At 37.2% G+C, this 15,290-nt stretch overlaps 1 protein-coding gene across 15 annotated transcripts in view; it reads left to right on the forward strand.

Annotated features, from left to right (window-relative positions):
- The window catches only part of PTPRD (protein tyrosine phosphatase, receptor type D), a 2,156,277-nt gene that overhangs the window by 2,072,179 nt on the left and 68,808 nt on the right, over positions 1-15,290 (forward strand). For all 15 annotated transcript variants that reach the window (XM_023508432.1, XM_023508444.1, XM_012813956.2 and 12 more), the window contains one exon: positions 2,952-3,075. In XM_023508432.1, coding sequence (XP_023364200.1) covers positions 2,952-3,075 — 124 coding nt within the window. The remainder of the gene's footprint in view (positions 1-2,951; positions 3,076-15,290) is intronic.

Raw genomic sequence — 15,290 nt, forward strand, 5'->3', positions numbered from 1 at the left:
ATAGTATCTACCTTATAACAATTGCAGAAATTAAACAGGATAGTGGATGTAAAAGCGCAATGACGCAGCAGATGCCATTATACTTACTTTGTTACTTATAGTTCTCCTTATGGGCCACACTTTCAACCTCAGCTTATTAACACAACTCATGTTTCTATTACCAGTTTTTATAATCTTCCATGTAGGTATCAAATAAATCATGCAGAGGGCTGAGGACATGTGTAAAGGGTGGAAATGGAAACAAGTTAACAATGTCTTCTAGTTGGTAGGTGAAATTTCATTACTATAATGAAATTCACACCGTCTTAATTAAACATCTGCTGGTAATCCTAGTCTGAGTAACGGGAGTCAGAAATAGTGATATATTCCCCCAAAAGCACTGTGTGTATGTCACCGACCTTAGGATCACTTGGATATTTGAGAAGATGATATATAATCAATGAAGTACCCAATGATGTTCATCAGTGTAAAGTAAATGTCAGAGGCAATTGTAATTTCATGATCATGTACTTAATGACTCAGCCATACCCTCACGGGCATTATGTATTAAAATTTTGTTACACTGTACATCGAAGTTTCCATAGTTTGTTCTCTGACTCCCAAGCAATGCAGAACCATCACTCCCATGATTTCTCCTTAAGAAATTTTCTCAAAAACAATTTTTCGTTTATTTAAAAAGCATCTGTTGAACCATTTACTGAGCCAAGTATAAGGCAAAGTGAATGAAGCTGCATAGGTAGGACTGTGGCTAAGGAGTTTAGAATTTAGGCTGTAGTTCACACAGAGCCAGTGGAAATTCTTACACAGGGCCCTGACCTGTCCAGGGCTGTACTTTAGAAAGACAACGCTGGAAGCAGAATGGAGAATGGAGTGAGAGATTAGAGGAGAGATTTCAGTTAGACAACAGAAACTAAAGGTCTGGATTTAGGGAGTGGCAATTGGATTGTAGATTTGGGACCAATCTGAGGGACTATTTGGACAAGTCTCGATCACTGAATGAACTTGTTCTGTGTGGACAAGTTCAAGGCTGACTGGCAGACTTCCACCTGGGCATCTGAATGCTTCCGTTCTTTCAGCTCATGGAATACTTGGAGAGAATTATATTTTTCAGGAGAAATGATAAGTTTCCCTTGAGAAACAAACTAGAGAGCCCCTTAATCACAGCATTCTTTACAATCTAAGGCATGGGCATGTTCCTGAATACTGTTCATTGAGTCAGTATTTCATATATAAATTAATACAGGCGAAAAAAGGGGAACAGTTTATAATACTTAGTAAATTAGAGGCTACAATCTATATTGCTGAGAATTGTTATATATTTAAAGGTTACTCAAGACTAGTAAGGGTCTTGACTCTACACATGTGAGTCTTGCTGTGGTGCTCAACTGTGCCTCTTCACAGAATGTGGACACATCTTTAATATGATGATAGCTCTTGGATATGCTTCACTTTCACCCTCCACATACACACATAGAGGCATGGAAAATACTCCGCATCAAAATAACTGTTAAAAATTCTATTAACACACGTAGTATCTTTACTTTTTAAAGAATTGCACCTGGATGGAAACCCACTTTCTCATTATTTTTGAAAACTTGATTTGATCATTTAAAATCACGTTTATATGATTACTGAACTCATGTTTCCATATGCCATGAAATTATAAACTTTAAAAAGGTGTCAGTATCCTGTGAGGAAGAAAAAGGTGTTTTGAATTCCATGACATTATAGGAAATTAAAAAGTTCCCTAGCATTTTATAATCCAACCCAAACTCAGTCTTGAAATAATGGTTCTACCTAACTATAGAAGAATTAGATATTTTATTTCTGTGAAATATTTCTTTTAGATTGTTTAATAATTTTAGTTCAATTAAGGCATCAGAGAAAGACATGAACATCAGCAAAAATAAGATTAAAATAGGAAGTAAAAATGGCTCGGTGCTCATAGCTCAGTGAGTAGGGCACTAGCCACATATGCCAAGGCTGGTGGGTTTGAGCCTGGCCCAGGCCTGCTAAACAACTATGACAATTGCGACCGAAAAAAAAATAAATAAATAACTGGGCATTGTGGCAGGCTCCTGTAGTCCCAGCTATTCGGGAGGCTGAGGCAAGAGAATCGCTTAAGCTCAAGCGTTTGAGGTTGCTGTGAGTTATGACCCCACAGCACTCTACCCAGAACGACATAGTGAGACTCTGTTTAAAAAAGAAAAAAAATAGGAAGTAAAAAGAAGCAAACTGTAAACATAATAAAACATGATGATACATGGGTAAGATTAATGAAAACTAGAAAAAATAAAGACTATCAGGTTCCATCTGTATTGAGTTACAAGTTAATATTCTCACTAAGATGATTACTAGATTGAATTGACTTCCCTTCTTTACGGTTACTGTCAACTATTTGAATTGTAGGAATTGCCTTGAAATGTGGATCATAATGTGTCTGGAAAACCAGACAAAATGTTAAGTTGCCACTAAGAAGTGAGAATGTCGCTGAATAAGGAACAATAAAGCCTGTGTCCAGTGTAGCCAGAGAAAGACCAAAGACCTAGCTAACGTCCAAAGGGGAAAGGGTAGAGAAAAATCATGAAGACAAAATAATGTTCACAGAACCGGAAGGCATATTGACCCGAGATAACTTGTAAACTCCAGCAGCAGAGAGGGAAATGGAAAAGCAAAAATAAAAACCTGCCTTTCCAATATTAAACAGAACATCTATATTGATTTTTTTTTTCATTTGAATCAATGTTGGTGACTATCATTGTTTCTTACTATGATTAATCATTTCATGTTACTCTGGTTGTCTGAGTGTTTAGTTTCACAGTTCGGATCATCTTGATGAAGTATAGCTTCAGAATTTCTTTCTAAATCATGTTTGTTACTTGTGATAAATGCCTGTAACCCAGTGTTTTTCAGTATTGATTTTGCGTGTGTGTGCTGTTTTTCTTTTCAAGTCAATTGACCCTGGTCAGCAGTTCACATGGGAACATTCCAACTTGGAAGTAAACAAACCAAAGAATAGATATGCAAATGTCATTGCTTATGATCATTCCCGGGTTCTTCTCTCAGCAATAGAAGGTAAGGAAATACAGACATTATTCATACCTTTATTTGCATGGTTTAAGAATGTGCATGAGAATACAGTTGTAGCTGGGATATTAGCCATCTGTGAAAATAGTTAACCTAAGATTCAGGCATAGGTTATTCTCACTTTTTCGTTTCCACACAAATATATCATACACATGTGTACAGTAGCCCTGACACCGTATGACCGAAGAACATCCCTCATTACCTTCTCATCTCTGCCCTAGAATAAAGACTCCATAATACAGTTGATGTTCTCATAGGGGAAGCAAATTGGGATCACCTATTTTACTGATGGCTATTCAGTGTTATGAATGAACAGGTGATTGTAACAAGAGGCCCATAAATTAACTGGTTAATTAAAAGGAGTTAGGGTAGAGAGTTGTTTGTTAATAATTCTGGATATCCACTGCGGATAGTCGAAAGATGAGAGGCTGGTGGTGTGGTGAAATTCATGGTGAGGATTTTAGAAAATGTGTCCATGGCCCTGGAACCTTGAAAGTGGAGTATCTAAGCATGTTGGAAACGTCTGGTGATGTGTTGCCCACTTGGTGTCACTTTATTTCAACTCTGTCCTCTCAGTTGGAGTAAAGCGGATATTCCAGAAGGGATGATTGCTCCTAAAAGACGAGAGCTGCTCCTCAAATATATCTTAAGTATTCATGAGGACTCTCTCCATGTACCTCTTTCCAGTGGTGAATGCCTTTCCAGTGACTTATCATCAGCATTAGGAATTCACGCTCAATGTTCAGCATGTTGGTAGTGGTTTGGGCTATAGAGGCACATTGAATTGAAAAGTCCTTAGAGAATCATTTACAATGCCACTTAAATCCTTCTCTGTGTTATCACAGCCAACCTGGGCCACTACTTGTCACATGTCACATGCCACATTCATTCTTATTGGTTCCCAGAGGAGTTTTATGTCCTCCTCGTACTTGAAAGTTCATCATTTACCCTCTTGCAGATGTTTTATAAAACATTAAGTAACACAAGCTTCAGATTCAATCTTTTTTTAACACTTTCCTGTTTAAATGTTTGCATCCATAGTTGTTCAAATATCTGTCCCTTTTTATTGCTTCCAAAATGTAAGATGACCACCTTATTTCATATCTCTGCCCACGTCCTACCTCCCTTTTTAGTGTCCAAAATTAATTTGAAAGTGAAGTTCTGCTTAAAAGCTTTCCTGGTAAGCACCAAAAGCAACCAAATCATTTATTTCCAGTGTTTGGGAAGAACCCTAGCATTTAAGCAAGCCCAGACTCGCAGTCCCCATGCCTCAACATCATATTTGGCATAGTATATTTTATAAAATTCCCACAGTAAATTTGCTTATGATGGTGAAAAATGCTATAATCCCCTTTTTGGGCAGCCAAATATACCAGGTATTTAAGAGGTAACATTTTTTCATACTGAAAAATTTGATTAAATTTATCAACATCTCACAATGCTAGTTCAGGCTGGGTAGTATCAAGTAAGTAACTGTTCCTTTGTGAATCTTGTTTCAAAACTGTAATGTATGTGAATCATTAGCATAGAGGGTTTACATTTTCAATTTTAAAATGTAAAAAAAGGGTAATAGCAAGGTCTTGTCTCAGGTCTCTTAAATTATCTCCAAAATAAACAAAAAGCTAAATCAAGTCACCAAGAGAGGAAAGAAATCTTTTTTGCATTATGCAAAGCAAGGTAAATTATTGAAAGAAAGTAAGTAGATGCAAGTTGAAAATCTATGTGGCTTGATCTTGCCTGGAGAACTTGTCAGTCTGCCTTTGCTGGCTTCGACGTCGCACTGTTTCCACTAAGAATTAGGTCATTCAATACTACCACTTTTCGGTAGTTTTGCCCACTTTGTCATTATTTTCCTTAACCTGTTATTTTCCACATCTTAACAGTAAAGTGTGTCAAAGGACAAAAAAATATACCTCCTTGTGCCTTTATTATGATAGTTGGAAACTATGTGCATTTCATTCCTATGCTATTTTTACAGTAAAAAAGTAAAAGCCCTTGAATCAGACTAAAACCTGCCTTTTTATAGCTCTGTGCCCACAAATACACCCTAAATCTAGAGCTGACCTAGAAATCAAAAGTCTTTCATTTTAAGTGTTATGCAAAAGGTTAGAAGCATTTAATTGAAGTTTATGGGCTGTACAGAGAGCTTTAATCTAGATTACAACCGTGAACAGCACTTTATCTTAGATTAAGCCCCGACCAGCAGGTATTTATGAGGGCAGTCAGCCATCCTGTAGCTTAAGCACAGGAGAGAAAACGCTGGCATCTGGAACCACACAACCACTCACTGAGGCGTCTTCCTGGGAAGGCAGCCTTGATAACATAGGAACAGATTTTCCATCTGTATTAAAATTGTGGGTGACTTCATGCACAATTTATAAGACTTAACGTGCATGTTTTGGGTTCCACCTATGTCATTAACGTGGTTAAGCTTTGGTTGAGTGTTTTATTGGGGCCTTTTTGTTGTTTCTAGCTTAGTTGTGCTAGCTACTTGCTTCATATTACTTTGCAAAGTGATCTGACAGACTGTAGGAAGAACGTAACAGAAACCCTGAAGTGGCCACGGGGATGCCTGTTGTCTTTATCTTTGCTTAATAGAGCAAATGTATACCCTACGCTCATGGCGAGGATAACAGGGGAAAAACAAACAGCACCAGGAATTGTGTGTGGGCACCAATGTGCTTATTGAACCTCTTTTTAAAAAAATTTTAATTAATATGAGGGTACAAATGATTAGGTTACTTTATTTGCATTTGTTAGGTAAAACTGAAGTTGTAGTTGAGCCCTTCACCCAGGGGCTGTGCTGTACACCCTACATTGTGCCCATTAGGGGAGAGCACACCAGTTCCCCTCCTTCCTTCCCTCTCCGTCCACCGCCTCTCCCACCACTTGAGTAAGATTGTGTTTTTCTTCTCGTGGGAGAGTATAGTTGTTTATCTGTTGGCTTCATATTAATATTGACTATATTAGATACTGGTTTCGTATTAATATTGAGTATATTGGATACCTGCTTTTCCATTCTTGTGATAGTTTACTAAGGAGAATGTTCTTCACCCCATCCAGGTTAATACAAAAGGTGTAAAAATCTCCATCATTATGGAGAACCAAGAATGCAATATACTCAATGCTGATATAAAAGCAGTAGATAATCTAATACAAGGTGGGGGTGGAGGAATGAGGGAGCAGAGAGAGGGGGGGAGGGAAAGAGATGGGGCGTCACGGTGTATGGCACAACTCTTGGGGGTGAGACACAATTATAAGAGGGACTTTACCTAACCAATGCAGTGTTACCTAATTCTTTGTACCCTCAATGAATCCCAAACATTAAAAAAAAAAAAAATTCAAATGATATGAAGGCTGTGTTGACCAGTTTGATGGAAGTATTTCGGATTGCATGTGAAAACTCCACACTATACCCCAGAAGTGCATTAAGGTACATAGTTACCATTCAATAAAAAAAAAAAAAAAATCATCTTTTATGGCTGAATAATATTCCATGGTATATATTTAGCACAATTTATTAATCTTCTTGAAAGTAGAGACACTTTGTAACATCTTTCCCAATCACCAATATTTTAATTATGCTAGGGAAAATGCAGAATAAATTCATGAAAATCATAATTGCAAAATGTTTTCTCTTATTAAATTAGATGGGAAGCAGTATGGAAACACAATTGAATTTGTAACAAATCCAGTTACCATTGGATATTTAAGCATTCCCTCCATGTTTAAGCAGTTGTTAAGAGAAAATAGTAATTCCTGAAGAAGAGAGGTGATAGGATTTATTTTAAGGACTTAAGATAAAATTCTCAAAGAAAGACTTAATATTGACATATGCATGAACACCATATACAGTAGAACTTGCATAGTTGACCACCTCCCTACATTGACCTCCTCCTTAAGCTGACCTAATTTTTATTGACTGCACATCCACCACATATACATATCAGTACGGAAGACCAAGTTCCTTATGTTGACCACTTCTGTGTATTGACTTGACCAATTTGTTACATTCCCTTGAGTGGTTAACTTACAGAGGTTCTACTGAACAATAATATGCTTAATCCTGTAGAATCCAAAGTTGTTGAAAAGTATACTGAAGCAGAAAAAAAAAAAAATGAACAAAAAGTTGAAGAACAATGAAATCTGAGTTTGGGTCATAGCTCTGTCACCAGCTAGCTCGGTCACCTTAACTTCTCTTGAGTATCAGTTTTCACAGCTGTAACCTCTTTCATTTCTAACTTCTTCGAGTTATCTCCATGTGGTTTTCTTAACAGCTTTTTCTTAATGTATTGTATACAACAGTCTAATGAAGTAGCCATATTAGTATTTTACAACATAAATATCCATAATTAGGAGGAACCTGAAGCCCAAAGAACAGGTCCAGAGTCACACAGTGTGTCAATAATCTAACTCACCTAAGGGTCTAGTTCTTATGATCCCTCCGCCAAGGTTCCACTGGCACGCATCACTAATAATAATGCTTCCCTACTGATGCAAGATGTGACAATGCCTATGTCACTTACCTTACCTCCAAGGATTAGCCTTATCTTTTGCCTAAAATGCATTTTATCATTTGGCTCTAGTCTTAAGGAAAACACAAACTTATGTTTTAGAATTTTATTTCCTATTTTGTGGTGTTTCTAACCTGAGGCAGTGACACATCATGGGGATCATCAGTGACCAATGCATCAGAATTACAGTATTGCAGAAGAAAAGTTAAGTGCCTCTGTACCTAACTGATCCCACTAGCTTCAAATACCTTCTTATGTGTGTTAAACTTCTTATCAAACAAGGGATATCAGTTATTGGCAGGTTATTTATTGTAGTGCCTTGTAATTAGCAAAAATTAATTGCCATCTTGGATAAAAAAGAGGTTTTTGTTCTAAAATATAATTAATCTTCACTGCTGCCAGTACTGTAGTTCCACCAGTAGGATTATAATTAACATTTTGCTTTAAAAGCCATATTGACATGGATTTTGCAAAAATCGTTAGCCAAGTCTAAATATAAAGCAGAATGAAAATGCTACTTTTCAATTCAACGATAAAGACAAGCACTTATACTAGATATGATTGTCAGAGAAACTATTATATGTAGAGCACTGTAATATGGATTTTATACCTGTTATCTACACAGCGTTGAGAACAACCTCAAAAGCCTATTGTTACCCCAATTTAAGGATAAGAAAATAAAAGCATTTAAACAGTCAATAACTTATTTATGGTCAATGGTGACATGTACCTGTCAGTCTCAGGGCCGCTGTTCTACCCAGTAGACCCTTGGGGCCCACAGCTGCTTTTGAAGCCACTGCACTTACACACGTCACAGCCATTCAAAAATGGTGCCTCTTTGGCTGAAAAGATAGTCTAGGAATTTTGAAATACACATTTTGAAGCACTTCAGATAGAAATTTTAAACCTAGAGGTCTTCAGTTACATTTTTATATTCCAGTCAAAGTGAATGTTTCCAAAGAATAAACGCCCATATGTGATTTTCAGGTGGGTGTTTTTGTTCATTTACTATTACTTATTGAGGTATATTGAGAACACTGAACAAGAAGATGGGAGATTAGGAACTAAATCTCAGTTTAAACAACTACAGGGCCCTGGGATGTCACTAAGGGCAGTTGAGAGTAACTCTTTGGGGAGTCAGATCCTTTTGATAATTTGATGAACATTCTAAACCCCACTTAAAAACAAAAGACTCCTAAACACTTTATTTGCATACTAATTGCAAGTAGTTCATGGACACAGAAGCCTTTCTACAGCCCATTCTCCAATTAAGGAGACTTAGCATCTTTTGTTCTATTTTCACATAAAATGATAATGTGAAAGACCCAGATCAAAAGATAATATAAGTAGGCAAATAAATATTAAATCTTGGACATTAAGAGATTAGCTTCTCAAAAAGAAAGAAAGAAAGAAAAAGCCAGAGGATTTATTCTAAATAGGATTATTGGCTGGTGTGTGACTCTCTCACCAAAACTGGTATGAAGGTGTTATCTATGAGAGAGTTAGAAATTACAAAGAACAAACCACAGCACGTTACATGCATTTGTTAACAGTAGTGCAATCAATCTGATTTTTGAAAAGCTTAGTAAAATATGGGTCTGTGTTTACATTCGTTGAAACTAAGTAATTTATAAATAATAGAAATGTATGTCGCACAGCTCTGGAGTTTAGGAAGTCCAAGATCAAGGTCACAGCCAATTCACTGTCTTATAGCATCTTCCAGAGGGGAGGAACACTTCTCCTCACATGACCAAAAGGGATGGAGAAAAGGATCCTTCAAGCATTTTTATGAGGATCCTAATCCCAATTATGAGGGCCCTGCTGGAATAACTGAATCACTTCTTAAGGCCTCAGCTCTCAGTATTATCACATTGGTGATTAAGTTCAAACATATGAATTTTAAGGGAAACATTAAGATTATAGCACTGTTTCAGTTTTTTTATGAGACAGGGAATGTATTTAAAGTTTTGTAACATTATTTACTTCCTCTCTTTAATGAATAGCCTTAGAAGGACCATATGCCTCTCAAGAACTTCTTTCATAGGAAAGCATCCTCGACTCTTCCTGCTTCTGAAGAGCTTTCTTAGACCACTTACTGTGCTAAGGTTTCCTCATCTGTTTACTGAGATTACTCATAGTACCTATCAATTAGTATTGCTAGGAGGATTAAATGAATTAATGTATACAAAGCCTTTAGAAAAGTTCCTGGCACACACACACACAAAATGCCTAATAAATATTGGAAACTATTAAGTTTATCATTAGTGTTATGAATTTTATTACTACTGTAGATAGGTCCTTTTAACCACAGAGGGAATTGCTTTTGTATATGATCTATGGAAAATTTAGTAATATACAAATGAGAATGCTACATATATTTAGAATACTCTGTGAAGCAAAAGAAAATACTGGTGCTTTCAGTAACAGTTTCAATAAATGGAAACCAGACCCATAATAGCATTACAAATTCCAACAGGGCGAAGAGTGTGTTCTTTTCGACGAAAATTCAAAATATACCATCTACTATTTGGTTTGCCTAACAGGAGTAATTAAAAAAAAAGTGTCAATATAGATGATGTTACAACAACTTCATCTTGATGTTGATTATTTGTGAGATGGGCAATTTAGCACCTTTAAAATGAGAACGCTGCTCAGAGGGAATCACCGCCCTTAAGACAAATCGAATTAGAATAAGTAAATAAAGATAAGAAATTACTGTTCCTCAGTAGTATGGATTCACCATTTGCCACCACACTAGTGCTCTATGTTTAAATCCTATCTCAGCCCTTTTTTCTGCAGAATGTTCTGCAGGTGAGTCTGTAGCGATTCATTTAATACAGCCATCAGCACACGTTAACTATTCTACAATTTCACGTTGTACCCATGCTATGAAGTATCTTTTTCTTTTCTTTGTCCTCGGTCTGTATCTATTGATAGTAACCTGATGTAGTTTCAATAAGTAAAATCAAATTCAGGAAAATAAATGTATACATTCTACCCAATATTTTCTAACAGAATTTTAATTCTAGTAAACGTAGATAGTTCGTATAAAGTAGTAACGTCAGGAATTACAATGATTTTCCCCAGCAAATATCATTTACAATAAATTACAATGATTTTCCCCAGAAACTATCATTTCTTTGATAGTTGCCTTGTGCGTCTTCTCAAGTCACCTGCATAGAAACGGTCCACTTTCCCTCCCTCAGGTTCTCCCCGCCTTCTTAGCCACCGTGGCTTACCCAAAGCCACAGTTTGGGTAAACTGGTTTACCCAAAAGCCATTTCTTCTTGACACAGTCAAGTAGCAAGTAATGTAGTTCTTCCCTCCTGCATGCACTCCCCCAGATTTGTGGCCAAGCTGGTGTTTTATTTTGTTCTTGAAATTCCATTCAAGTACTGAAGGAAATGTGTTAGAATACATACCCCATTTAATCCGTAGGAATCCCCTCCAGTTCTTGGTTGAGTTCCTTTCCTCGTCACGTTTAGAACATCGTTTGTTGATTTAGACACACAGCACGGTTTCTTCAGCATTGTCAATCTTTCGCTTTTCAAGTGAATTGTTTATAAGTTTGACAAAGTTGAATCCTTTCATTTCAGAGTACTTTTCTTTTAATTACATAAAATCATTTCTCTTTTTTGAGGAGTGGTGAACGGACAGATTTTTATAGCTTAATTTGTCTGAAATAGAAAGCAAGATGAGACTCAGCCTGGGAAAGTGGGACTCAGGCTGAGAAATCTGGAACGGTTTCCCAGGATGCATACAGTCTTCAGAGCCACTATCTGATCAGAGCTGTCTAAACGGCATCTTTCTTCTGACGTGTAGTGGAGGAAGTGGTGTGGGGATCTGTTATTCTCCAGCTCCCACCTTAGCCTATGCATGCTGATTGTTCTTACCCAGAAAAGGAAAAAAGCATTTTTAAGGGGTGGAGGGGTGTATTAAGGTTGGTTTTTGTTGTTGCCCTCCCTCCCACATTGTTCTCAGGAAGCTAGTCAAAGAGTAAAATCAGAAGGCCCTGGGAGGAGTTTATTGTCTGTGGATCAGTTATTGGGATTTGTTTTCCACTGTTACTGTACATCTGTGGAGACTATTTTAATGAATCTACACTCCATTACTCTGAGACTGTAGAGAAACTTCTATCATCTGTCGAATGGCTCTGTTGCTGGAATATAGATATAAATTGTAGATTGCTGGGAAGTTGGAAAATAATTATTTTGTCCTCTTTGAGAATTTTTAATATAGAATCCAGAAAGGTGCCTTCCAAATTTGGAATTACTTTTTGTCAGTATTTAGGAATGAGTGGATTATCTCATTTTTGCTTATATGTAATAATGACTAATACCCATGTGGCACTTTAGAAATTTTAAATGTATTGACCTATTTGATTCTCACAGAGATATTGGCTTAAGAACTTTTGATCACAATGTTCATCTATTAGTGATCAGAAGAAAGATCTGAGGATTTCCTATCAATAGAACTCCTATAGTCACATTCCATGCTCGATTCTGATTACTGTGTGGCTAAATGAATACCTGTAATAATAGTATCCTTATTAATATGAGATAATTGAAATACAACTCCATGATGTGGCCAAAACAATAAGCCATAGTAACTCAAGATCTGCTTTAATTCAGGACAAAGTGCTCCCTAATCAGAAATGAGTGCCCTCTATCACAGATACCCGACAACATGTATAGCTGATCTTGGGATATATTCCAACAGTTCCATCACACACCTCCTTTCCAGCAGACATTCTCAAAGCCCAGCCTCCTCAGCAGTGTAGAGTATGGAAAAATTAAGGAGGGGAGGACACAGAGCTATGAGAAGTTGCAGGTTGGGCTAATAAACTCTGAAGGTTATCCCTTCTCCCATTAAAAAGAAACTTAAGGATCATTTGCCAAACTACAGCCATATTCGGGGATACTGTGGCATATAGTATACTGTGTCTTTGTAGGAAACGTTTGTTTTCTTTGGTGTGTTACAAAGAGTAGCCTTCATTTTTCCAGGTCTGATGCACCCATGAGTGGCTGCCATTGTAAAGGAAATCAAAAGGCCTGTGTCTTCTAGAATTAAATGAATGTCCTTATAACTTTTTATTAGATTTTGTTTTCTATTTTCTGAGTTCCACTCTTGCTGGTGACTGCAAAGTAAACATTTTTTTCTGCATTGGGAGGTGTAAAAATTGCAAGATAGGTCTTCACCAGCAATTTGATGTTATTGGGGTTTTTATGTTTGTGCATTAGAGTAGAGAAGGGAACATTATTTACTAAATAAAAGGTAGCCTTTGTGCTCTATTGAGTGTTGAGTACTTCTATCTTAAAACAGGGATAAACTGGTTTACCCAAAAGCCATTTCTTCTTGACACAGTCCTCAGTTCATTAAGGATAAGTAGAACTTAAAGGAACAAAAGTTTGAAGCCACATCATGAGGTAGGGCAGAGGGAGCCCGTCAGCCCAGTGTCCATCTCCAGCTCTGCAGTGCAGCAGCAGCCTGTCCCAGGGAGCCATGCACGGATTCTTGTCTCCTTCCACGGCTGCCTCTTACCCATTCTCACCCCCTAAACTCCAAGGAGAGCTTCTTTCCATGGACAGACCACCTGCTATTCTAGTACCACCACTTCCTGTTGGTTTTGTTTATTTCTTAACCTCACCAGGTTCCAATCAAGCTTTGAAGTATCTGCCTCAAAGAAATCTCATCTCAGCACATGAGAGGTAAAAGCAATAGGAATCAGCCTGAAAGAAAATCAGAGTGTGTTCCCACCTAATCTGAGAAACACAAAGCTTCTATTTATCTCAAAAGAACTCCGGAGAGATTTCCAAATCCGAGAAGGTTAAGAATACAGAGAGACATCTTATTTTAGAACTCAAAAGGGAATCAGTTTGTCCAACATGCCTTGGTTAGCAGATAAGCAATCGAAGGTCTGGACAAGTTGAATAACTGGTCAGAGGTCACAGAGCAAACCACCCAGGGCAGCCCTAGACTGAAGTATAGATTTCCTTGTCCCTTTCTCTAAATTGTTAGCAAGTGCTTTGTATGGTCCCAAAACTTTCAAATGCACACGTGACTCCCTACCACGTGGTATGATTCAAAAGGATGAACATTGCTCAAAGGAAGACTAGCTTTGCATGTTAAAAAAAATGTAGAATATAAATGTCTTAACACAATAACTAAGAAAAAGACATGAAGGCTATGTTAACCAGTATGATGAAAATATCTCAAATTGTATATAAAAACAGCACACTGTACCCCATGACAGTATTAATGCATACAGCTATGATTTAATTAAAAAATAAAGAAATAAATAAAAAGCATCTAAAAAATATGTGAACCATTCCCCTTATGATTACTTAATTTCACAGAGTAATTCATGTATTATTTTAGGTCCTATTTTTGATTTAATGTGAGACTATGAAGCTTTATTCTAAACCTATTATAAACACCTCTTGAACAAGAGACAACTTTTCAACATGAAATTATCTTCTGACTTAATTCACAGCAAATTGGGTGGGGTTTTTTTGTTTTGGTTTTGGTTTTAAGAAAGACACACGACCCTATTAGTCATCTTCAAATTAACAATAAGAAAACCTTATTCTCACCCTGGCATGACAAAACAGCTCAAATAGTATGTTCTTTGACGTTACATTGTGCTTTCAAGGTTTTAAAGCAGTCCTCAGTGATTAATTATTCATCACAGATACTCTTCTGAACAAGCGGCATCATCTTTCCAAGGATTCCTTCTCCTTCTGTTAATATTCAAATACATTCAGAAACAGTGTCATGAAGCCCTGTCCTCTTAATCTCATGCGTAGATGAAGAAAAAGCTCATTGTCTCTGTATCTTTAACTCATGATAAAGTTCCCAGTGTTTTGCAGATAATTAAGGGAACAGTTGAGTCCAAAGACAGTGAATAAGCAGGCTTATTTTTCCAATGAAAACTAACTAGCAATTACAGGCAAATAAAATGAGAGCCTAAAACTTGCCTAACTCTGTTCAAACAGCAGTTTTGCCGTGGCTTGTTGTGCATGAAGGCCACAGAAGCTCAGCTGTGCCAATCATTCACCTCGCCACAATCTCTTTTAATTTTAAAGGCTTGAGTTTTCCACGTGTAGCTAGCCCAAAACACACAGTCACAGTACAAACATCGAAGTGATGTTTTAAGGGCCACAAGAAAGAACAGTTCATTTACAGAGGAAATACACAGGATGGGGCGTACTTGGTATAATATAGGGTTATAGGATCAAGGATCAAGGATTCCATGTATGAGATTAAGATGACAAACAATTATTTCTGTTGTTGAACCTGTTTACATGACAGTCATGCAGTGGAGAATGTACGTGAAACAGTACATGAGAAATCACAAAAACCTCACTTTCATAAATGCAGTACAGAGAAGGGCTTTTACGCATGCTCAGAAACGAGTAGGTCTTAGATCTAAACTGCTTGAAAGTTGAAAATTAAATAAACTGGTTCGGCACCTGTGGCTCAAGTGGCTAAGGCACCAGCCACATACATCTAAGGTGACAGGTTCAAATGTGACCTGGACCCGCCAAACAACAATGATGACTGCAACCAAAAAAAATAGCCAGGCGTTGTGGCAGGCGCCTGTGGTCCCAGCTACTTGAATAGGTCTTAGATCTAAACTGTTCTTCTTGAACTATGACATTCAGGTCATTGACGCCAAGAAGCAGCTGC

Source organism: Otolemur garnettii, unplaced genomic scaffold, assembly GCF_000181295.1.
Source record: "Otolemur garnettii isolate 467f Iridium unplaced genomic scaffold, OtoGar3 scaffold00006, whole genome shotgun sequence".
NCBI classification, from domain to species: Eukaryota; Metazoa; Chordata; class Mammalia; order Primates; family Galagidae; genus Otolemur; species Otolemur garnettii.